We start from the raw sequence: 23,941 nt of genomic DNA, 5'->3' as shown, positions 1-23,941 counted from the left end.
AAGTAGTCAGATCTGATGGGTTAATAAGCCCAGACTAATATGCCTTGTCCGCATCTGTATTTATCTCGAGCAGTACATTGCCAGGAGCAATACTTGTACAACTTATTTCAGTTCATTCAAGAAGCAGTTATTGCTAAAAATCCGCTTTTAAAAGGGGTGCCATCAGAAGAGAATGACTGATTTCTTTCAGCTCGAAAAAGGTACCAAAGTCCCCTTAAAAAGTCCCATTTCTTTTTCAATCCGCTTCAGTGTATTGGCCGTTTAAGAAAAGGAGAGAAAATTTAATATCATTACTTCTTTTTGTGTGTGCTCACACTTTGCAAATCACATTTATTTTCCTTTCAAGGAGACGATTCATCTCCACAAATTATCGCTTTTTTAATTGTTCTCTGCAGCAAACGCTCCGTTTCCGAACGTATCAACTGCCAATTATAGTGTGAATTCTAAACAGCAAAACGCGTGTTTTTAGAACTGTACTCATTTTGTTTTTTAAACAGCAAATGTAATTGACAAATAAAAAGCCATTTGAATGTATAAAATGTTCATTATCTCTGCAGGGTGCCAAGCAGCAAAACATAAGGCAGATTTCCCTTTTATTTTGGTGTGGTCTTTGGAATGGCTGTTGTGAGATTGCTCAGCAGAGCGTTATGTGTTAGCATTCAGTCTCGTTGCCCAAAAACCCGATTCTTTTCATTGATAAAATGAAGCTAAACATTTTAGCTGAACGGTTTCCGTGTGTGAGAATTCGTCCCCGCGCTGCCGTGCCGGGGCTGCGAGCGCCGGTTCCCGGCAGCGGCTCGGCGCTGAGACGGGGCGCGAGGGCAGAGGCAGCCGGGGGAAACGCACCGCCGCCACTCGCGCACCTCGCTCTCAGGGGTCTCGTGGCCCTTGGTCTTTCCGGAGCAGTGAAGTTTCGGTTGGGTTTTGCCGTGTCGGATATGCAGGAGAATTGACAGCTGCTTTTCTCCCGTTTGGCTTTTAAGTACCGAAGCCATTTGACAAGCGGGTTCCCGTGTAAACGCGGCAGAGCTGCGATGGTGGCGGGCTGCGCCGGGGCAGGGTGAAACGCTCCGCGTTTGCTGTGGCACTAGTCTGCAGCACTGAACTACCGTAGCCTCGCTGCGGTGACCGCTGCACCACGGTCGCTGCTAGGGTTGGCTTCTGCTCCCCAAGAGGAGCGCCTAGAAAGCATCCCTCTAATGGGAAAGTACAAATTTATCCCACTGGGGTTGACGACGAAGTCAGTGTTGATGGTTAAACCCAATGCTGCAAAGCAGCTTTCAAGAAACTTGGGGTGAGTAACCTGTCCGCTGCGAGAAGCTGCTCAGCGGTGTTCCTGGAGGAGGAGTGTCCGGGAAGCTTCTCGAGGCTAACTCTGAGCTCTGCTTTCTCTTTCAGCAAAGTACCTTAACGATGGATATAGAAGACTGTAATGGACGATCTTACATATCTGGTATGTCTGATCTTGATTTTTGTCAGATGTTTTGGGGTGCTGACACTTCAGGGCGCTCAGTATCTTCGTCTGGGTCTAAGCTGCCCTGAGTTAGGCTGCTTAGCCCCAAGGCTGTGCTGCTCTTGCCACTGCAGATTGAGCACTGAAGAACTATATTCAGATCACCTACATGTTTCATTAAGTATCTGAGGAGTGTTAATGCCTGGCATAATAAACGGGTAATTACGAAAAAAAAAATCCTATCTAGGCTGATCCTTGAAAGTTTGCACTGAAGTTTTTGTGCTTGGCTCTTCATACGCTGATCTGTTCAGTGGCTCTCGGTACGCCAGCTCACCGGCTGTAGGTGAGATTTCAAGCCTGCTGCAAGCCGAAAGGGAAACGTATTTCCCGTGCTGCCTGCGGTCCCAGCGCTGCGGTGTCTTGGGGGAGGCTGATCGTTCTTTCGGGGCTCCCTGGCTATGCTGATGAAACGGGTACCTTATTCCCCCCTTGGTCCTGTTTGTCTCCACGATGAACGCGCTACGCCGAACTTGCAACTCCAAAAAAGTGTGATATTTAAGACCCCCATAGGTGATCTCAGCTATGCACCCTGCCAAGCCCAGCTCTATTGTTTATTAGTGTATGTTAAGATTAAACCCAGGCTGAGTTCCAAATGTAAAACCATGAAACGTCCGCTGGGAGGGGAGGAGGCTGTGTGGGACTGACCTAAATGTCAATGATGGAAGTTGTTGGTTTACCAGACCGCTCGGTAACCAGCAGGGTCATGTAGACGTGAACTGCAGTGTCGTGGGTCGAAACCATTGAACGCCTGTCACTGTCGCTTCCCGTGTGACCACCTCCAGAAGGTCCTCCAGGGCACCGGTGGGATTAATAGACTAGCTGGTTGCCTATAGAAACCTGGCTCGTAGCCTGTATAGGTCATAAGTGAAAGCTCGTTTGGCGGGATTTGTTCTTATCTCTGGGGGACTGGTGTTTGCAGCGTAAAAACACCTCAGTGTGTCAATCTTTGCTCAGGAAAGGAGCTGGACTAGAGTAAGATGTGATGTAGATGCAGAAGTTATAAAGCCAGACGGGACTCTTGCGATTAGCTAATCTGGCCTCCGGTACGAGAGACGAGGACATCTCTGCGTTCGGACCGTGAACTGGAAGAGCTGCGGGGTGCTGGAGACGAGCTGTTCAGCAGGGATGAAGGTCAGAAGTTGAAGCGCATTAAAAGGGAGAGAGGACCCCGGCTGTCACAACTAGCAGTTGCAGTGGTGAGAACTTGGTGCATTGACAGAGCTGCGCAGGGGACCTTGCGCAATGCCCCTTGGCGTAAATCATGTTGTATCTTGCCTGTTTTGACAACGTTCGTCCTCGGAGTTATTGTGTCCCCCTTCTTTCTATGAAGATTTCCTTTGATCCCCAGAGGATCTGTGCTTGGGTTAGATTTTTGGCTCTTCTCAAAGCGCCGTTCCCACTGTAGTTTGCTGCTTGGGTCTGGGTTGCCAGGATGCCTCCATTAAGAAACAAAATGCTTCCCTGAAGTTGGCTGCTCACATTGCGCCAGGGTGGCCGCTGCCTGCTGAAAGCCGCTGCTTTGTTAGCTTAGTTCGGTTTTCTGCTTAGCAGAACTGCATCCTCCCGGCTCCTGCAGCCATCCTCAGACGGAGCTCGAACGCGCGCGAGTGCGCTCGGTTCGGAGGTCTGTGTTGCCTTACGAGCTGCAGCTTTGTTTTTCCTTTGGGAATTCTGGGGGCGAGCTTTCCCTTTTCCCCACAATCTCCGCAGCAGGTCTGTGCTTCCCTGCGAGCATGGAAGTGCTGCAGCTCGGAAAGAAGGTCCGAAAAGAGGCGCTAGAAAAAGCCTGTCTCCCTCGGCGTAACCCGAATCCCTCTCCGTGAGCATGTGAGCTTTAAGTGCTGGAAATCCTGGGGTCTGAGTCCTAAGCAGCTCCCGGAGTTTGGAGGAAGTGGGAATGGTTAAAGGATGGGTGAAAGGTGGGGGAGAAGGGAAGAAAAGCGTTAGGAAGAGCTGTGCGGGCCCTTCTCTGTCAGGGTGGATTTTTGGCATCCAGACAGCACCATTCACCTGCTACAATTTCATCAAAAACCCTCTTGCTTTCCATCGGTCGAAGTCAAACTCTAAGCTTTATTTTAAACTTTTTTTTTTTTTAATGAAGTGTGATGGAAGTTTGCCCTCAAAGCGCGGGATAAATCCTGTAATAGCTGCGGGAGAGACTGAGCTGTGTGGGAGCGCGTCAGCACTGCTGATTGCCTGATACTTGGGGAATTAAGCCTCTAGGGCTCCCTCGGCTCGTGGCCTTGCTGCACAGCCTGTCTTTGTGGGTGTGGGGGGGTCAGGGCAGTCATAATTAAGATAATCTACTCGTTAGGGTCAGGGTCAAGACCTGCCAGTTAGCTGCTTTGGGTTGCTGAGCTGCTGTGGACCTGAAATGACTAGAGGAAACAAACAGCAGAACTCTTGAAACTCGCTTCTGTGAAATATTTTTAATTAAACGAATTCTTAAAAAAAAAAAAAAATCCACGTTTGTCACATAACAAGGTAACCGAAAGCCCGGAAATTCGTAAAGAACGTGAAATGCTTTGTCTCCTTTGAATTCTTCACTGGAAAATAAGTTAGTTTTGAAACAGCTCTGGTAAAGACACGGTTGTTACCACAAAGGGGGAGGAACAAGGTGGAGGCGGGCAAGACGCAGCTCCACGCTGCGTATCGATTCCTCAGGTGGCATGTCCTCAGATTATTAGTCTTTCTATAGGTACTTAACCCGAAAATGAGCGTTCTGATCATGCAGATAATGACTTCACGGTTCTTTCTTGCTCGGCAAACGCTCTTTCTGGGGCCGCACGAGGAAGATGACGGGTTGCTGCCGTCGCGGCCGGGCTTTTCCCCGAGCTGGCACAGGCGACGCGGATGCAGGGTTAAATGCTTTCAGTTCCTTGGATAACTGGGCTACAGGCATACGAACCGTCTCTAGCGTGATGTTCGGATTTCCATTTGTTTTTAGAACAAATGAAACGTGACCCAATATTTCCTGAAATCTGAAGTCTGAAAAGTTATCGGAGAGGGAAATTGCTTAGAGACTGTCGAAACCCAGGCGCTGGTGGCTCCCCAAGGTGGGATAGGGCTTCAGCTCTCACTTTCTTTGGCAGGAAACCTGCCCAGCCCTGCGGAGCTCTGAGCTTCGCGGAGAAGCGTCGGGAGCAATTATCCGGGGGTGCTGGTGTCTTCTCCCCTTCTGCGCAGCGGGAAGGATCCCTGTCCCCTTGCATGGCCAGGACTTCTCCGAACGGAGCCGATCGCAGCGTGTCCCCGCCGGCCCTCGGGCGGCAGGACCCCGTGCCGCTCCGCGGGGACTCAACACCCATCCTTCCCGCGAGAGCGGAGGCTCTTGGCCGCGTGAGGAGCAGTCCTCACTAGCTTGCTTGTGCTTGCTTGGCCCGGTTTGGCGGAGGGCTGGGCGCCAGGAGCCGCGCGGCTGGGTACGTCCCTTGGCGTCTTCCTGGGGTCCTTTGGCGTAGAAGGCTCCGGGGGGTGAGGTTGGCTGACGGGGGAGTTGAGCTGTGCGCTGAAAACGGGATGCTGTGCCATCGCCTGTCTGCTTGAAGGGACCAAGGAAAAACTAATTTTTTTCTCCTTAATGTCCGATTTAGCTTCTCGTTTGGAGGTTTTAACCTTTCTCCGATACATCAGAGATCGGCAGCAGCTAGAAACAGGTTGTAAAACGCTGCACCAGAGTGGTTCGTGTTGTTAAAATCACTTTGATGCTTTGTTAGTGCATCATGATCTTAGGGTCAAGGTTAAACCAGACCTGGGATCAGGAGGATCCTCTGTGTAGGAGAGGAGTTGCTCTCCAAGGTAAGCTTGCCTGGAAATGCTGTACAAGAAATTCCTTGCAATTCCAGCATGAGGCCGTGGTCTCTTGTGACTGCTTCCTGGGGCACGTGGTAGCTGTGGGGTTTGACTGTCTGATATGGCTGAACTTTGGGGTATAAAGTGCTGGGAAGCAGTTTGGGATGTGTGAAGTGGCTCTCTTCTGGATCCTGGATCTGCTCCAGAGCTGCCTGGAAGCATGGAGGACTGGCTGTGGTGGCCTTCCGTCCTCCTCGATGTGCTCTGTGTCTGAACACAGCAGTTAGCTGGGGGAGCCAGCAGTTTTTGCCCCGTTTCTGAAGCTGGTGACCAAGACTTCAGCGTCCCCTTCCCTTATCAGTGCAGGAGGATCGGAGCCCAAACGATCCATCATTGACTGCTTGCAGGAGAGACTGTCACATGGGAGCGTGGGCTGGAATTAGGGGCGATGCTGTTCTTCCTTTGATTATCAGGGTCTCTCTTTCCCGCTGGTATTTTGGCTCCGGCGCCTGGTTCCTGCCGAGCTCTGCCTCGACCCCCTGCCGTCGCGCGGCTCCCGTCCCACAGCCGCCCCCTCCTCTCCCCTGTTAGAGCTGGGCTCGGGCGGGTGCTCGAAGCGGCTCGGCGCTGCCGGCGAGGCGGGAGCCTTGCAGCCTGGCTTCCAGCTCGCCGTGCTGCTTGACTGTAAAATGACGGTCGTTTCTCTCACTTCCAGGAATCTGCTCTTCCTGGAAGGTGAGTGGCTGAGTTCACCCTACCAGTGAAACGCAGACATGCACACACAGCCTGTATTCCTGTGCTGTTTCCAAGGAGTTGGCTGTGATAACACTCCAGGGTATCTTCAGCAAGGTAGAATAATGTAAGTTAAATGGGAGGGGAGGGGGGAAGGATGCTGAAATAACTCCGTGCCATTTCTGCTTGCTCTTTACACGGGGCGTCGTTGGAAACACGGAGGAGAAGGGGTGTGGGGGGCTGTTTAATGTGTCGGATAGAGAGACCGGCTCTGCATGGTGATTTATAGGTGTGTAAAATCGCTTGTGCTGGGCAGGGAGGAGAGGGAAGGGAAGGACCCGGCCCCGCCAGACGCCCCTGCGAGCACCTGAGGCGAATGCTGGCGAGGCAGGACGCAGCTTGTGCTGTGCGGTACCGAGTCCCTTTGAGAGCTGGCCGTGTCTCTGCCTCCCCCTGAAAAGCGGCTGTTCAGTTTTCAGGCTGCAGGACGCGCATCCACGGGGTTCGCTCCCTCCGGGACCCGTGGTGGTGCGGGCGCTTGGCTCCGCGGGGCTTGTTGAACGTTTTCTTTAACCTCTCCCAGCCGAGAGCTCGTCCCCCTTCGCTGCGGTGCGTGGCTGGTAACGCACGTAGGCTTCGCGTGACTCAAACTTGCTGGCAGCAGCTTGTCAACCTCATCTCGGTATGGGGAGAGGAGAGGGAGAAAGGGAAGGATCCTCGAAGTCCCTTCCGCTGTGACCCCCGGAGGAAGGAAAATCTCTTAAAAACATCATGGGGACTTGGAAAGGGCGAGGTTGCTGCTGGGATGTCCCGGCTTCGTCTCAGCTGAGCGGTGATTTAGAAATGCTGCCTCACTTAGGGCATCTACCGTCAATGATTCCCGTGCTCAGCAAGGCTGATTAGCTCCATGTCCCAGTAGTCGTCAGGCTATGGGATGAACTGGGCTCACAGAGCATCGAGAGAAGAGTTTCTCCAGACGCAATATTTAGAGATAACGTTACCAGCTGTGCTAGAGGAGTTCATGGAGCTTCTGCACTTTTCATCATGAAACTCTCTGCAGTCCCCGTTCGCGCAGCATCGCAGAGAAGTGGCTGCCGCAAGCTGCTGCCCGGCAGCTCTGCGCGCCGGGGGCCGGTGCGGCTCACCCAGGGCTTCTCTGCGCTCGGGCAGTCGGCGGGTCTCGCCAGAACAGAAACCTGGCGGCCGCTGTTGGTCCTGGGAGGGCGAGGAAACGAGCCTAGCCTGCTGCGCAGACGATGCGATGATCTGGTCTTACCCTTGGGTAGGCATCTGTACCGCCAAAATTGGCTTCTGCTGCGAGTGGGGAAGGCCCTGTGTCCGGGGACTGCAAATGCCTGTCCTCGGGTTCAGTTTCCCAGGGAAACAAGTATCCGCTTGGGAATTGCCGCACGCCCCGGGAGCACCAGTCTGCAGTGCTCAATGTGGACCGTCAGGAACGGGAGCCCAGAGACGAGCCCGTTCGCTGGGCAGAGCGCGAGGCGTGGGGTGGTTCAGCAGGGGATGCGGGTGCACGGGGAGCGTGGTCCAGCTCCTCGCCCGCTGGCACGGCTCCGGGCCGGGCGAGCTCCCACGGAGCCCTCGGCACGGCTCGCAGTCCTCCCTCCCCTACTGCAGATGCCTCTTCAAGGCAGTCGGGAAAGCAAAGCCTGGTGCTACCGTCGGCATGTTGTTGGCTCACGGCTGTTGCTTTTGAGGCAGTAGCAGTTGGAAAACTGTTCCAGAATGAGTCTGGCGCCGGTCTGACCCCCACGTAGGGAATGGCCCTGTCGGGGTTCGTCAGCAGCCCCTTTCCAAAGAAGAGGAGGGGGATCTGCTGGGCAGAGGACCTGGCTGAGGGAAGCCAATGCCAGCCAGCGGCAGCCGTGCCTCAGGCCTAACTCGCTGGTGTTTCCCTCCTGGTTTCCGCAGGTAGTGGGGATTCCTCTCTGGAGAAGGAGTTCAGCTCAGCGATCGTGGGACCCACGGTGAGCACACCCAACAGCCAGCACTCCTCCCCGAGCCGCTCGCTCAGCGGTGAGTACGCTGCCTTACCTGAAAGCAGTGCCTGGATCTGCCTCTTTTGTCCCCAAACCCTGCGCGCTCTCAGGCGTGACATAAATTTTGACTTCCCACTGTGACAGATTTCTTTCTAAATCTGCCTCTTTGTTCCCAACCGAAGAAGATAAAATCCCTGCTTTGGTCTCCGAGCAGAGCAGCTGCCAGGTTACTTATCCTGGGCCCTGGACGCCTGGCTGCCGCGGAGGCAGGAGTTCTGGGGTCGGCTGTGGCAGTGCCGGGGGCTCGTGGCCTTTCTTCCCTGTGCAGTTGTGAATTTCAAGCAGCTGCGTGTTGCAGACTGTTAATGATCGCAGCTCCGAAGGGGCAGCAAAGCTGTTGGTTGCTTTGGAATAAGTTATTTATTGTACCGGTCTAGATGGCTCCATGGGAAACTGAAAAGCCTCTGCACATCCTCTCTCCCTAGCAGCTGGGACAGGCTGGAGTCTGCGGCACGCGCAGCACTTCACGGGGCAGCAGCCCTTCGCCTCTCCATGAATGAGTCTCTCGGGAGTTTATTTCTGGAGCGGTGGTAGATTCTGGGAGTTCTTGCGCGTGTTGAAATGCACCGAGAGTATTTCTGCCTCCCACCTGGGGATGTGTCTAGCCATCCCACCGCAAAGCAAGCGCTTGAAAGAGCTACCGGTGTCCACCTGAAACAAGATCTCTGCGAGAGAACATGACTCTGGACACGAGTAGCTCTGCCCTCGGGACAGTATTACAGCTGGTGGATGCCTGGAGCCTACGAGCTGTCTTTCGCATCCCAGCTTGCAGAGCAGATCGCACAGAGCCTGGGAGTCCAGGGTGTCGAGCGCTGTCCAAGCAGAAGAGCAGCGTGCAGAGCGGGGAGGACGCAGGAGCTGTTGCATGCCAGCGGTGCGGGGAGAGCCAGGGCCAGACTGGTGACCCTTCACGGGACAGAAGGAAGAAGCTGCATTGCTTCTGCATCTCTGTCCCCTCTTTTCAGCCTTGGAAGTGATGTAAGATGAAGATGGCCCCAGACAGCCGTCCCAGAGCACCTCGGTCGTGCGTGACACTGCTCGTGGAGATGCTGAGCTCCATTTTCACTTTCGCTACTGCCACAGGGTGACTGGAAAACACCAGCTCCCAGCCTTAACTTGTCCACAGCCACATTATGCCATTTTGTTCTCCTGTCCACGAGTTTGTGCATAACATGAAACTTCCTAGCTCCTTCCCTGCCTCTTGACTGAATTCTCTCTTTCTGTTTTTTGGGGTTTTTTTTAAGTGAATGAAACTGCTTTTTAGGTTATACTTAAGAACCCACAGCAGTAAAATGGGCAAGTCTGATTTCAGAGTTGTCACAGTTTGTTACTAGTCGTGACGTGCAGTCCAGTCCCATTATTCCCTGCGGTGACTGACGAGAAATGCAGCGTTTCACTTGTGCACTGAAAAGTGCCGTGACCCTGGATGAGTTTAGCAAGGCTGATGTAGACGTAAGCTGTAGAGATGCTATTTACATTGCAGTCGTCTTGGGGCAGCAGTCAAGATTTCCTGGGTCCTATATATTGCTAAACGGCATCGACACATGAAAAGAAGTAGTGCTGAGGTAAGATAGTTGGCAAGTCCTGCTTTGAATTGCACTCTCTGTAAAGAGCTGACACTTGGGCCATCTCTACCAGACTGACTCAGTGAATATCTAAAAGATTGGTATTGCTCTGATCCTCCCTCTCTCCCACCTTTTAGCATATAATTGCTATTGCTTTTCCATAGCAAAGAAACTCCCCGATAATTTATCCATGTGTGCTTTCAGCAGTTAGCTCATTGGGACACCTCTGGTTAGGTCCTGGCATTTGAAGGTTGCTTTTTGTGAACCAGGATAAAATAAACCCCCAAAATTACGTTTTCAGAAGGGGTAATATTATGTATTAGCTTTGTTCCCATTTTTCCTTTTATTGCTTGCTGTTTATTTTATATTTGCCCTATAAAAGTGCTTAGAAGCTCTGCAAAGAAATGAAATCTTAGATTTTTGCAAAGAACAGTTCTGAGACATAACACGGCTTTTTCACTTGATCATAAGCAAAAGGAATTGAGCACGTGGACTGACTGAAGGGACAATAAAAATCTCTTCCCCTTTAACAGCAGGATGCTAGTGATGGTATTGCCTCTGATCTGGCTTGACTTCACAGCTGGTTCAGCCAGCAAGCATCGTGCCCCAGAGGAGCAAGAATATTATATAACCTGTTCTGCCAGCAGAGACTTCTCTCCAGTGAGACCGGACTCTGCATTGGTTCTGAAAGGAGAATTACAGAACAATAGTTGGCCTCCCTTCTATGCCCAGGAAAAAAAACAAGTCCCCAGGGGAATGGAAAAAAAGAAAATCAAAGTGCAGCAAACGTCAACTCGTCCAGGCAGCTCCTGCCACCGAGAGAGGAGCTTTTCACTTCGTGTTTGTGCACAGAAGCATCCGTTTGCGCTGGGTCTCCTAGATGTTCCCAGTGGAGTGCGGTGGCACCAACAGATAAATAAAGTTCTGCTTTTCCCCCAGGAATGTTTCAACTGCAGAGTCTCCTCCGGTCTGCAGCCAGCAGTGGCTTTGGCCGGTGGCTCAGCAGACGGTCTGAAAGTGCCTCCGATTGCCAAAGCCTGGGTGTATGCATAGTTCACGTTGCTGAGAGTCTCTTTGGGAATGCAACGTTGTCTGCTATAGGAATCCAGGAAGGGAAGGAGGGGAGCGAGAGCCAGTATTCCTGGGTTCTTCACCCTGCAATAAACTTGACCCAAGCTCGGATGAATCACTCTCGTGCTTTTTAATCTCCGCTTGCGAAGCAAAGCTGTACCTAGCCTTTGAGGAAGAGCCAGAGCCCTCCTGCCTGTCACGTTAAAGGCAGCGTAAAAGAGATCTTTTCCTCTCGGAGTGTGTGGCTTGGCTTTCTTCTCCGGGGTTGCATGTCCGCCTTTCCTGGTGGAAGCAGGAGGTGCAACTGCCCCAGGACTGAAGCGTCTCCTCCTGCCACCATCTCCGCTCTCTGGTGTTCGTGCACCCTCCTTGGCCAGTAATCAGCCCGCAGCCTTCCTGCTCGCCCACCGGAAAGGATCATCCCAGCTTCAGCTGTACGTTAAACTTGTGTTATGGTTTGTTCAGAAAGCCCTTAGGCTTTAAAGGTCAAATCCCCTTGATCGTATGGTATCCAGGATGTTACCAAGGTTTTCTTCGGTCTCTGCGGCTGATGCGCTTCTATCTTCAGAGTGTCACAAACATGAAGCGAACCTCCCATGTCCCCTGAAGAGCGGGTAAGAATTCGCTCCCTTTCACAAAGAGACGAGCTGAACAAGCCCCAGGGGTCGAGTCAACATCAGATCTGGAAGCTTCTGGGATTTCTGTGTGGTTGTGTTCAGTCTGCTTAGTTCTCACGCCTGTCTCCACAAGGCAGCTTGGACTCTGTAATCTCCTACCCTCCAGGCAGCAGCAAGTCTCCTTTGTGTATATAAAGTTCAGTTTCCTCCAGCCCCCACAGTTCTCCTCTTAAGGGATTGGGAAGAGCCTCCTGCTTTAAATGGAAGAAATAAGAATCTGATATTTAAAGGGATTCTGTAAATATTTTGTTTAAGTCTGTGGGCGCAGCGAACTGCCATGTGGGTGACCCGGATTCGATTTTCCTCCTCCGCCAGCCTCCTGCAGCCTGCCAGGGCCAGCGCCGTAGGAACAGGTAGCGGATGTGATCCGCTGCGAAGCGGCTCTCCCTGGCCGAAGTGCGCTGGGGAGTCTCCCGAGGGGATTCCCTCTGGTTCTTGGCTGCTGACGATTGGTTAAAGCAGGAGGAAACTTTCCAATGTGATCATTTAAAGACTCGCTCTCCAAACAAGCAGCTTTCCGCCGAGGCTGAGGATGTCCCAGTGGCAGTTCTCTCTCGAGCAGAGGGTACAGCTGGCATTACGAGGTGGGATAACCGCTCCGCAGCTTGGCCAAGCCATCCTAGGGAGGAAGTGCGAAGCATCTGGATAGACGAGTTCCTCCGGAGCTAGGTGGAGGGAGGAGGAGAGGAGAGGCAGAGGTTGTGCTCTCCTTCCTTCTCCCAGTCCCCGTAAAGCCGCGACTTGCTCTCGACGGCACAAGCAGAGCGATCGCTGTCCGGTTGCCGTGTCGTCTTAGGGCCTGTTTGATTTGTGGCATTCCACAGATCATTAGAATAGCGAGGAATGTAGGTCACGGCTGGCGCATCCGTCCGCCTCTCCAGCTTCCACTCGTGATGCTGCGAAAGGAGAGAAAGGTAGCAAGCGGGGAGGGGGCTGGAAAGCCGGGGGGTCTCGTCGCGCGCGCAGCGCCCGCCGCCCCAGCCCCTCGCGCGCATTCCGCGTCAGAGACGCCTGCGGAGAAAAAGGCGTTGAGCGTGGCGTCTCGTGGCGGTTTTCACGTGCCTTTTTAGCACGGTTTCTCTGGGTCTCCTGCTTTCTCTTGGCATCAGCGTCCTGCTGGTGCCTGGCTCAGAAGCGCTGCATGGCTGCGGCTCCGGAGAGCCCATTGCTCGAGGACCTTCCCCGCTGGCTGGCGTCGCTCACCTCTGTTCCCTTAGTTTATCGCGCAAGCTTTCTTGGCGTCCGGGGTTCCCAAACGCTGCCCCGCAGGTGTCTGCACGCTCGTTTCCTTCCTGCGCGCGTGCGTTTCCAGGCAGTTGCCGCGAGTCTTGCAGTCTCACTCGGCTGCCACGTAACTATTGCAACCTTTTATGTGTGCGAGGGAACTGGATGAGGCAAAGAGCTCCCTGCAGGGAGCCTGGGTCCTGCCGGGCCGGCCGCAGGCTGCCCAGCGAGGCAGTAATCAGCGTGCCTGGAGCAGGAGTGGTTATTTTCAGGCAGCACCATCCTTTTTTTTTCTTGTCTATGTGTTTAAATAGTTGATGGATCCCAGGTCTTCTAGCATAGATGAAAACTTGCAGCGAAGCAGTATTTTCTCTAGTGAGCTGAGATTTACTGACTCTATCTAAAAAGACTCATATTAGGCGCTTTGTGCCAATTGATTTTGAGTCTCCACTGATTCGGAGAGTCAAAATTTGGTGTCTTCTGCTTCCTCTAAAGTCCTTTCAACGCATGAGTGGGTTTTTTTTTCCCTCTGTCTTTGAATCCAGGGAACAAAATGTTCTTTCTTCAGCTGGTCGCCTTACAAGGCAGAATCCAAAGCAGTAATCTTTGGGGTGCACAAACAAGCCATCCAGCCTGTAATCTCTTGTGATCTGTGTTCGATGTCTGTTCTTAAGTAGTCAAGAAATTAAGAAGATGCACATTTATCGCAAACAGATCACTTAATGCATCAGCAGTATTTCTTTGGGGAGTAAGTCTTTCCCAAACTGTGCTCCAAACTTCTTTAACTTAAGATTTTTTTTTTTTCTCCATTCACTATTTTTATCCTTTCTGCTTCCTTGCAGCAAACTCTATCAAAGTGGAGATGTACAGCGATGAGGAAGCCAGCCGGCTGCTGTCACAGGATGACCGGATGCTCGAGAAGGAAGACAGCGTGATCGTGGAGGACTCGCTCTCGGAGCCCCTGGGCTACTGTGATGGGACGGGGCAGGAGCCGCACTCCCCCGGGGGCATTCGGCTACCTAACGGCAAGCTGAAATGCGACATCTGCGGGATGGTGTGCATCGGCCCCAACGTGCTCATGGTGCACAAACGCAGCCACACTGGTGAGTAGGCAGCCGGAGGCGGCCGTCACTGTTGGCCGTCTTGCAGGGACGGGATGGGCTCGAGTGGACTGAGGGAAGTGATTTTCCGAAGCGAGGTTGCAAGCGTGTTTTGGCTGGGTGTGCACGGGCGCTGCGCTCAGGACGGCGGAGTGCTGGCGGCGGGTCCGAGATCTGCTGATGGCTGCTGGAAGTTTGTGAGGAAAAGTACCAGAAAGTGGGTGGCTGACCTGTCCTTACTGTCCCATCTTCCAGTAGGCAGCAGGTTTATAACTCCCCAAGATGGAGGTCACGTTCGGAGCACCGTGTTTGGTGGTTACCTAGAGCTCTCCGAGCCTCTGAACCCGTGAATGCTGCTGCTCTCCCGGGCTGCTGATCTGAGAGCAGACTTGGAGAACGCATTTAAGCTGGCGTTTGACACGCTGCTTCTGTTGCAGGAGAAAGGCCTTTCCATTGCAACCAGTGCGGCGCCTCCTTCACCCAGAAGGGAAACCTCCTGCGCCACATCAAATTGCACTCCGGCGAGAAGCCGTTCAAATGTCCCTTCTGCAACTACGCCTGCCGCAGGAGGGACGCGCTCACTGGCCACCTGCGAACGCACTCAGGTGGGTAGCTCTGGCCTGCCGGCGAGAACAGCCCTGCCGTCTGCAGACCAGGAGACTTGGAGGGAGGAGGAGGAGGAGGCAGGGGGGAACATGCGGAGATGGGACGAAACCAGGGAGTTGAGCCCAGCTTCCCAAAGCACCAGCCTTGATCACGCAGCTGACAGCTGCTGGGCTTGTTCTCCCGTCGGCTCCGGGTTTGCTGTGCTCGCTGCACCTCTGTCGCGGTGCTGAGCGGATCTACCAAGGGCAGAACGTGCGCGTGCGGGAGGTCGTATCGGTGTCTTGCCGATGGTCTGGGAACTGCACTGGCTGGAGCGGTGTCTGCTGGGCTTTGTGCCACTGTGTTTCTGTAGTTTCTCAAGGTTATTGCATCTCTTCATTAAAGATAAATGTTTAATAGATTTTATTGAGGCAAGATAGGTCCCACCCTTGGGTGTGCCCCGCTCCAATGAAAATGAACGCGGAGGGGTTTTGTTTGTGTGTTGTTTTGACATTGTCCTTTTCAAATATGACATTTGAGATGTGGTTTTCACCCTCCGGTTCCGTGATGTAACAGCTGGCTGAGGCCATGGGTGGGAGGGAAAGACGCCAGCCGGCCCCCTGCTCTGTGATCATTTTCCCTTGATTTGCCTACCAGGGTGTTTCTGCGGTGCTGCTGGGGCTTTTAAAGTTCACGCAGATGGTTTTGAACACCTGTGACTCTCTCCTCTCTAACCTTTCGAGTGCCTCGTGGAAATGAGTCTGGTGCGCTTCCTTTAAGGAAGAAAACCTGTCCTCTGAAGAGACTGTTCAGATCACAGCCTTGCCCGGGAGCCCTCGCTCGGCCGCTCGGAAACCCAGCTTCCCCCTCGCAGCCCAGGCTGAGAGTCCTGACCATCTCCGAGTTTCTGCCCTGTGCCCTTCCCAGCCAGAGGGCCGGGCATGAAGCTCCCGTCCGGCTGTGGCCGAATCTTCCCACTTCCCTGTTTCGTCTGGGAGTTTGTCATTAACCCCCCGAGGCTTCCTGGGAGCCGCAGCAGGGAAACCTGCGCAGTTTAATCTGGCTCCTAGAGCCGGGTATCGAGCCTGCAAACTGGCCTGCGTCTTTTCCTCTGGGTTTTGCGGGTCCCGCTGTGGTGCGAGGAGGTTCGGGGGGCTTGCGGGAGCTTTCGCTTTGGTTGCGTTTCGTCTCTGGACGTCCCCGCTGCAAAGGCAGCAAGGTGCTGCTCGGTGCAAAACTTCCCTGGCCTCTTGGCTGTCTGGCTCTCTAGCCCGGCCGGATTTGGCAGCCGGTGGCATTTTTGATACTAAGGTGATCAGAAAACAGTCCGTTTCTCCCCGGGGAAGGAAGTGAGGTTAGTGGCTGAGGACTTTGCCAGTTAATGGCGAGAGCTGCCAAAGAAAGCCGTTCCCCAGATTTTTCCCTTATCTCTGAGAGAGGAAAAAAAAAAAAAAAAGAAGAAGAAAGAAGCCAGCGGTCGGAGGCAAGAACCCTCGTGTCATTAACTCTAGCGAGAGCAGCGTGTGCGTGCGCCTCCTCCTGCCCCGCGCGGAGGCCGAGGAGCGGCAGGCTCCAGCGACGGCTCCGCGCGAAGCGAAGCGCCGCGCCGCGGCTGCTGCGACCGGATCGGCCGGGCCGCGAGGCCGTCAGCTCCGCCGAGGAGTCCCGCGGTCTGGAGCCGTCAGCATCATCCGTCTTCCTCCCCCTCCGCCCCCCGCTTCTCCCGATTGTTCAGGGTGACGGCGAGCCGGCTCCGAGCCGCGCTCCATCTTGGGGCAGCGCTGCATCGGCTCGGGGAGGAGTTTCCGAGGCCGCTGCTCCGAGGGCCGCGGCACCCGTCCGCTGGGAGCTCGCGAGCGCGGGATTTTTGGCAGCGGATGGGAGCCCAGCGTCGCCCCTTTCATCGACCCAGCGCCGCTGTCTGACCCGGCCTGAGAGCGGCCCCCCGTTGTCAGCCTGGCCCGCTCTGCAGGGTGGCTCTCCGGAGGGGTCCTCGTCCTTCCAAAAAACCTGCTGTGTCCGGAGCGGAGAGTCCCGCTAGGAAGATCTCCGTTCTCGGCTCTGCTCCGTTTAACTCCCCGCAGTCTCCTCCAGGGCTGGGACAGGGCATCCTGAGGCCAGCGTGACCCCGGCCGTGGGGCTTGCCTCGTGCTCGGGGGCTCCCTCCTAATTAATGTGCCCAGAGGGCTTCTCGTGAGGACCTGGCCCTGTCCGGAGCCCGCAGATTCCAGCTCGTCTCCAGGCTCCTTAGTCACATCTCCTCCTGAGCAAAGGCCCTTAATTACACGCGGCGCTAATGTTCCTTCTGGCTTGGCTGTAGCCCCTGCTCCGCGCATGGACGATCGCCCCTTGGAGGGTGCCTTCCCCTGCCAGCCCCCAGCACATTTTTAAAGGAAAAGCGAACGAAATCCTCAGCGAGCCTGTGGCTTCCAATCCCAGGGTCGTGCCCCGGCTCCGGCTGCAGCCACCCGGCCCGTCCGCACTCCGAGCCTCCGCGTCGGCTCTCCGGCAGGGAGCTGCGCCGCCCGGCACAGCAAGGGTCTCCTTGAGTGCTTAAGTCAAGAGGCGCAGAAATGGGACAAGTCCTTGCAACATATCAAACAAAAATTAATCTTTATGGGAGCTAATTACTAAGAAAACCGTCGTTTAATGTGGATTTCAGAGGCGAAAGTCTCACGGTTGCCCTGCCTGGTGGAAGGCAGCTGGGCTCAGCTTTCCCTCCCTCTCCCTTAACTAGAGGCATGTGTGTTTCATGCCGTCCCCATGAGGGACACGGAGGCTTTCATCTTGGAAGATGTGCTGTCCAAAAAAAGTGAGGTATTAAAATCCAGATCAAACAGGCTGCGTTGCTCTGAAATAGATGAGAAGCTGCAGCCCCCGCGCGGGACGTGGAGATGAGGTGCCCGGCCCCGGGGACCGCTGTCCCTTCTGGGCCTCGCCGCTTCCCAGCCCGGGAAATAAATGAACCTGGAGCCTGTGCGCGGAGGGAGCGTTTCTGTTTGTTGTAGCCTGTCAAAGGAAACTGCTTTCCGCGGGGACTGGGCCAGGAGGAAGCAGCCGCGCCGGGACATCGCTGCGATGGGCAGAGCGGTGCTGCAGCCTTGGCTCTGCAAATCGGACCTTCGCTGCCCGGGCGCGCGGGCCGTGGGGGCGGCTCGGGCCACGCGTCCCCGGAGAGCGGCTCCAGCGCAGTCGGACGGTCGCCGAGCCCAGAGCCGGGATCCTGGGGGCAAATTCCCTCCAAGGAGGCAGGAACTTCAGGACGTTGACCACGGAGCTTCCTAGCTCTGGCGTGGAGAGAAAAGCCAGGTCCCAGCGTGGCCGTCCGGAGAGTTTCATGAAGCACAAATGAATGCAGAGTTTTGGGTCACTTTTCGTGTTTAGGAGTAACAAAACTGAGCCATTTAAGGAACTGTTAGCTTAAAAGCTGAGCAAACGATAGAGATTAATGAGATATAGTGGAATTGGGAGCCAAGGCATCTAAATTCCTACGTTTGAGGAATAAATCCCTAACGCACGTTTTTGTGTTCCTACTTGGAGGCTAGTGGTATCCTCGCCTCCCTCGAGGCTGGAATACACCAAAGTCAGCTGCTTTGTGACAATAACTCGCGCTTCTCATCCGCTCCTCGGATGAGCATCTGCTCCTCAGAACTGATTTCTACCCCGAGCTACCTTGTTGCCCATTGCCGGTTTTGGCTCCTGCGGTGGTGGCCAGTGAAGGCTCCTGCAGTCGTGTTCGGGTCGGATTTGGTCCTTTCCACCTTGGATCTGCCATGCGGCTGTCTTTTGCCTGGAGATGAGGGAGACTTGGTCCAGGAGAAAATTACTGGTCACAGCAGCTGGAAGGAGTTGGAAGAACAATTTGGGGCGAACTAGGCGTTTTGCTCACCCCAGTGCTGACCTGTGATGTGGAGACAAGCGCTGGGATTAGACAGGCTCGGGATTTTGGCACGTGGCACTGTGCCTGGTCCTGTCTTAGCTCCGTCTTTCAGCGTGTCCCGTCCAGGCAAGGATGGGTGGCAGCACAGTGCGTTTCGGCCTGCTTTCGCTCGGTGAACGCCGGGGTCCCTGCTGCGTGCCCGGCGGAGAGCGTCGTGCCGGGGCTGCGGCAGGGCTCTGGCGGTTGCGAATTGCAAGTTCTCTTCTGTCCTCGTCCTACCCCAGACTTCAATTCTGAACGTGTTGCTTTGCACTTAGACTGTTTTCTTCCCCGGCCCCCCCAGCACTGCCCTTTCGGCAGGGTTGGAGGCTCGCGGAGGCTCTCGGGCTCCTGCGAGTCCTGCCGGCGAGGCCTCACGTCGGGAGACGCTGGCCCAGCTTTCCAGGGCCAGAGCAAAACATTTCGCGTGAATCCAAGCCTCTGAGTCGGGGGCGAAATGATAATTCACCTACAACCTGAAAACATATTTTTGAAAAGCAGTTAAAGGTTAAACCACAAGCGACAAAAACAACCCTTTAAATCTGACAGGAACAGAAAAAGTCTGGTCCAGGCAAGTCTTGAGCGCGGCGGTCTCGGCAAAGAGCACGCTCCTCCCCGAGACGGGCGAATGCGGCGCGAGCAGCTTTCGCGCTGACTAACGTGTTCCAGCATCTGCACTTCCGACGCAGAGGGCGAAGCGCTCCGGCTTCGAGCAAAATCGGCCGTTATCGGGCCGTTGCTCCGCTACAAGCGAAAACCGGCCTCCCTGCCCCATGGCGCGGCGTCGGAGGGGACAGACGTGGCTCCCCATGGCCGCGTGGTTTGGTGCCCCACGTGTTTCGGGATGTCCCTCCCTAGTGAGCTCCAGGCTGCAGGGCCGCTCTCCTCTCCATCCTGCCCAAGTGCCCAAAAAGCACCGAAACGGCCCAGAGAATCCACTCGACCCCCCACGCTTGCATCTCTTCCCCATTAGCATCTTCCCTCCTCCCTGGCCTCATCCAGGAGGGATCCAGTGCGATGGGACCGGCCCTTGCTGCTCGTGTCCCTTGTACCCCCTCGGTTATTTAGAGGGCTGGGGACTGTCGTGCCCTTTTCCCGTACCGGATGTCGGCTTGTCCGGTGCTGCAGTGTGCTCGATGAGCAACAGCAGGGCGATTGGAGCAAAACCCCCATGTCAGCGTTTGCGTTTCCCCCTCTCCTGCGCAGACAGCCACCTCGTCAGGATGGAAACCGCGCGGGGTTTTCGAGATACCATCTCCCCTCGGGAGGTGTCATGATTTTTCGCTTTAAGTAGTCTGTCGGTTAAAACGCGCAGATAATGAAATTGAGTGTGCAGCCCGCCCTGGGGAGCAGCGCCGGGCTCCGCGGCGCGCGGTGGCTGCGCGTCTGGCAGCCGCCATCCAGCGGGGCTGCGCGCCGACCTTGGGCGACTTCTGTGATTTTCAGCCAGAAGTGAGAAAACTGGGAGAGATGAGAGCAAAACCATGTCTGGCGACGGTCTTATCGCGAGTCTTGGGGAGGGGGTGAGCTCCGCGCAGCAGCCAAGTGCCGGCCAAACCACCGAAGGCTTTGCGGCGAATGGAGGGCTGAGAAATGCTTAGCAATGTTTAAAAAGTTGGGGGAATTTCCAGCATGCTCCAACCTCCCTCCTTAAATATCTCCCCTGCCACCGGGGCTGCCTGGGGCTGCGGACCTGCCGCCTTGGCAGGGGAGCGCGGGACGTGCAGATGGGCAGCTGCTAGGAACTGATGCCCTGAGAGCGGCAGAGCACGGGTAAAAGCCGGGTCAGAGGTGTTTGGTAATAGACGTTCAGCCAGATTATGATTTATTTTCAAAGCCTTCCATCTTTTAAAATCTGGGGGCATCCAGCCCTTTTCTGGCTGCTCTCTGGCAGGGAACAGCAGTTGGGGAGGCAGACGGGAGCTGGCAGGCGCGAGCTGCCGGGGTGTTCAGTACCCCTGTTTGGGCATACGGCGATCAGAGAACGGCTGAGTTAAAAGCTGAAAATCGCAAGTTTGGGGTCTTGTTCTCCGCTCTGGAGACAGTTGCAGCCGGTTCACCGTGCTCCGGATAGCCTTTACAGAGCACTTTCTGCTGAGGTACCAAAACACACAGGATTCGGTGCTTGCGAGAAGGTCCTTTCTCTGCGGCACCTCTAGGTGCTGAGACGCGCCGGCGGGCCGGCAGCAAGGGTCGCTGCCCTGCTGCAGCGCTCCCTGTTTCAGCGCCTGCTGCCTTGCCGGCACCAGCTGGGCCCTGCTGCTTTTCTCTCTCATTGACTCCTCGTTTCCAGCCCTTTCCCAGGCTCTTTCGCGAGGGCTGCAGGTGGCTGCAGCGGCTTCATTGCAATATGTCTGTTCTTATGGCCAGGATCTTGTTTTCATGTTTTGCAGTCTCCTCCCCCACAGTCGGCAAGCCCTACAAGTGCAACTACTGCGGCCGGAGCTACAAGCAGCAGAGCACGCTGGAGGAGCACAAGGAGCGGTGCCACAACTACCTGCAGAGTCTGAACACTGAACCGCAATCGCTGGCCAGCCAGCAAGGTCAGTGCCGCGGGCGACCGGCGGGTGAGTCGCGGGGCGCGGGGGGTCCCCACGTCCTCCTGCCTCTGGGACGACATGAGGGGTAACGACGGGGTAGGAAACCGAGACGTGGTTTCGCTTTCCAGCCCTGCCGCCGACTGACAGGGTTGAGCTTTGGGCACATCCTTGCCGTCAGAAAAGAGGGGTGATGCCCCAGGCAGCGAGCGTGAGCCCCGAAGCTCTCCCGTGCCCCGGTGATCCTGGGATGAAAGGTGCTATGCGTGTGTGTTTGGTTAATGCCGCAAACCTGTGGAAGTGCAAAGTGTTACCTCGTTCGCTCTTCTCCGTGCCGCTTTTCAAAGCGCCTTGCGTTGAAACACATCCTTGTCCTATAATCCTAGTACAAGACCTACTGGGTGTGTTTTCCGTAAATAGCGCAACACAATTATGCCACTGTGATTTAGGGGATTTAACCTTGCAGGCAGGTGCCTGCAAACAGACAAGGGGTGACTTGGAAGTACATTCTCTTCCCTCCTCGGAGCCTGGAGATAGACCTCCTGTGTTCGCTACGTTGGCAAAGAACCAAACCCTAGGTGTTTCTGGCTCCTCACCCTTTTGGAGCAAGACCTGATCCTCCTACAGTCACTGGTATTTACGGTGAGGTCAGTCAGTTAAAGGCTGTACGGACACTTTAACCAGATGATCTGTAACCTCCTGGGCAGAGGGGCGGCAGAGTTGCCCTCACCAGCAGCAACATGGGGCAGGTCTCTCCGGGCTGGGGTTGAGAGCCAGCAATAAAAGTGAGGGTGCTTCAAACCATCGAAGCCGGTTCCTCTTCCCCAAAGTGGCAGGAATGGGCCCAGCTTGACAGAGAAGGGAGGTGAGCGGCCGCTGGCGCTTCCCTACGATCGATTCACCTCTAGACCTGGACCAGGGAGCCTGGGAGCCTTTCTGCAGGTCTGTCCCGGCTGCCCCAGCTAGAAGAGGGCAGGAGCAACGTGCCTTGAGCGCTGGCCTGGAGTCTCCGGCCTGGGTCGCAGAGCGCCTGTGCCTCGGTTGCTGGCTGAACGGGTTTCCCTTGTCTTGCCAGGTGACGAGATGCGAGACCTGGAGATAGTGCCGGACTCTCTGCTTCACCCCTCATCCGATCGGCCGACGTTTATTGACCGGCTGGCGAACAGCCTCACCAAACGGAAGCGATCGACACCTCAGAAATTCGTGGGTAAGGGGCTGCCCCCTTGCTTCCCGGGCAGACAGGAGAGAGGAGGGTGAGGAGGAGCCCCTGGTCACTGGAGCGGGGCTTGAGCGCCTGCCCAGGACCCCCCAGGAGTGAGACTCTGCACTTAGGAATGCCACCGGTGTTTGCATAGCGCCTTTCACCCCACGATCCCCGCGCGGGAGGGCTTCCCCGGGCCGGCGTGGGGCAGGTCTCGCACGCAGCGCCGGGAGGGAAAAGGACCCGGCGGGTCGCTAAAACCGGGCCTCTGAGCAGCGCGCGCCGGTGCTGCTTGTCCTGATGCCGGTCTCCCTCCCTTGCAGGGGAGAAGCAGATGCGATTCACCCTCTCGGACCTCCCCTTCGACGTGAACTCCGGCTTCGAGAAGGACGTGGAGATGGTCTCGGCCCACCACCCCCTTGACCCCTCTTACGGCAGCTCCTTGTCACTGATGGGAGGGGAGCACCTCCGCCCCCTCCGGCTCCCCCCCACAAACTGCATCTCCGAAGTCACCCCCGTGATCAGCTCCGTCTACACCCAAATCCAGCCGCTGCCGGGCCGGCTGGAGATCCCGGGGAGCCGCGAAGCCGCCGAAGGGCACGAGGACGTTCCGGATGGGGTGCAGGTGGTGTACCGGGGCCGGGAGCAGGGCGTATCGCCCAGCAACGGCTGCCAGGACTCCACGGACACGGAGAGCAACCACGAAGAGCGGACCTCGCAGCTGCCGGCGGCGAACTGCGCCAGCAGCCGCCAGAGCCCAGCCTACGCCAAAGAGGACCCCAAGCTGCAGGAGGGCCCCCCGGCCGCCCGCTCCACGCCCAGCTCAGCCAAAGAAGCCCTGCGCGTGGTCAACGAGGACGGCGAGCAGATCAGGGCCTTCAAGTGCGAGCACTGCCGCATCCTTTTCCTGGACCACGTCATGTTCACCATCCACATGGGCTGCCACGGCTTCAGAGACCCTTTTGAATGCAACATCTGTGGCTACCACAGCCAGGATCGGTACGAGTTCTCCTCCCACATAGTGCGGGGCGAGCATAAAGTCGGCTAAACCCCCCCTTCCTCCCCCTGTCCCCCCCCCCCAACCTGCCCTCGTCTCTTCCTCTGTCTCTAGCTCAGCCCCTCCACCCTTAGGGCATGGAACTGTTGGTTTTTCTTTTATACTCCTTTGCACTGACTTTGGCTACAAAAATATTTAAAAAAAAAATATCAATAACTAAAAAAAAAACCAACCCCGACGAGGGGGAGCTCTTAACAATTTGCCTTTTTATAAATGGAGTTATTTAAATATTAACAGACTTTTTTGTGCTTTCTCCCCCTCTCTCACCTCCCTCCGTTATTTATTAAGCTTTTTAGTTTCTCTTTTTATAACTGTTTTTTTTCCCAAAGTCTCGCTTGAATTTTTGAGACCGGTTCTCCTCTCTGTCCTGCCCCGGCGCCGAGAGGGCTCTTCGCCGCGGCACGCAGCGAGGCCATGCGCCGGCGCGAAGCAGGCCTGGAGGTTTGAGCTCTTTCCTCGGCGCAAGTCCGGCGTTGCCCGTCCCTGCTCGCGGGCGAAGCGAACCTCAGATTAGGTGCTAAAACCCACAGAACTCCCCTGTTCCGCGGGCCGCGAGCCGACTTCTGCCCGGTGGGTACCTGGGGGGCCGTCGTGCCCCGAGCTTTAACGAGTTTCTCTGCGGCGTTAACCGCGCGGGAGGCGGAGCGGGGCCCCGCGGCACGGCTGCCGAGCGGCAGGCGTGCGGGACGGCCGCAGGGCAACCCGCGGAGCCGCCGTGTTGGCCAACTCGAATTTTGCCCCGGCCTCGTGTTATTTAAGGCTCCCTCTGAGCCGGGGCCTGCTTGGAAAGGTGAGGCGGAGGCTACGGAGGTTGCGTGTGTCCGGCTGGCTCCGATCGGGTGAAGGGAACTTAGGAAGACGGTGAGCGTCTTTCGGGCTCGATTCTGCCCTCCGGGATTTCCTCCTCCTCC

General features: G+C 55.7%; 1 protein-coding gene across 1 annotated transcript in view; it reads left to right on the top strand.

Annotated features, from left to right (window-relative positions):
- The window catches only part of IKZF4 (IKAROS family zinc finger 4), a 32,750-nt gene extending 9,450 nt beyond the window's left edge, over window positions 1-23,300 (top strand). Inside the window, exons 2-8 of the mRNA XM_067314121.1 lie at window positions 1,399-1,453; window positions 7,967-8,071; window positions 13,474-13,734; window positions 14,169-14,336; window positions 20,629-20,778; window positions 21,848-21,979; window positions 22,297-23,300. Of these exons, the coding sequence (XP_067170222.1) occupies window positions 1,414-1,453; window positions 7,967-8,071; window positions 13,474-13,734; window positions 14,169-14,336; window positions 20,629-20,778; window positions 21,848-21,979; window positions 22,297-23,021 (1,581 nt within the window). The 5' untranslated portion in view covers window positions 1,399-1,413 and the 3' untranslated portion in view covers window positions 23,022-23,300. The remainder of the gene's footprint in view (window positions 1-1,398; window positions 1,454-7,966; window positions 8,072-13,473; window positions 13,735-14,168; window positions 14,337-20,628; window positions 20,779-21,847; window positions 21,980-22,296) is intronic.
- The last annotated feature ends 641 nt before the right edge of the window (window positions 23,301-23,941 follow it).

Source organism: Apteryx mantelli, chromosome 33, assembly GCF_036417845.1.
Source record: "Apteryx mantelli isolate bAptMan1 chromosome 33, bAptMan1.hap1, whole genome shotgun sequence".
NCBI classification, from domain to species: Eukaryota; Metazoa; Chordata; class Aves; order Apterygiformes; family Apterygidae; genus Apteryx; species Apteryx mantelli.
This window is presented reverse-complemented; position numbering and strand designations above follow the sequence as displayed.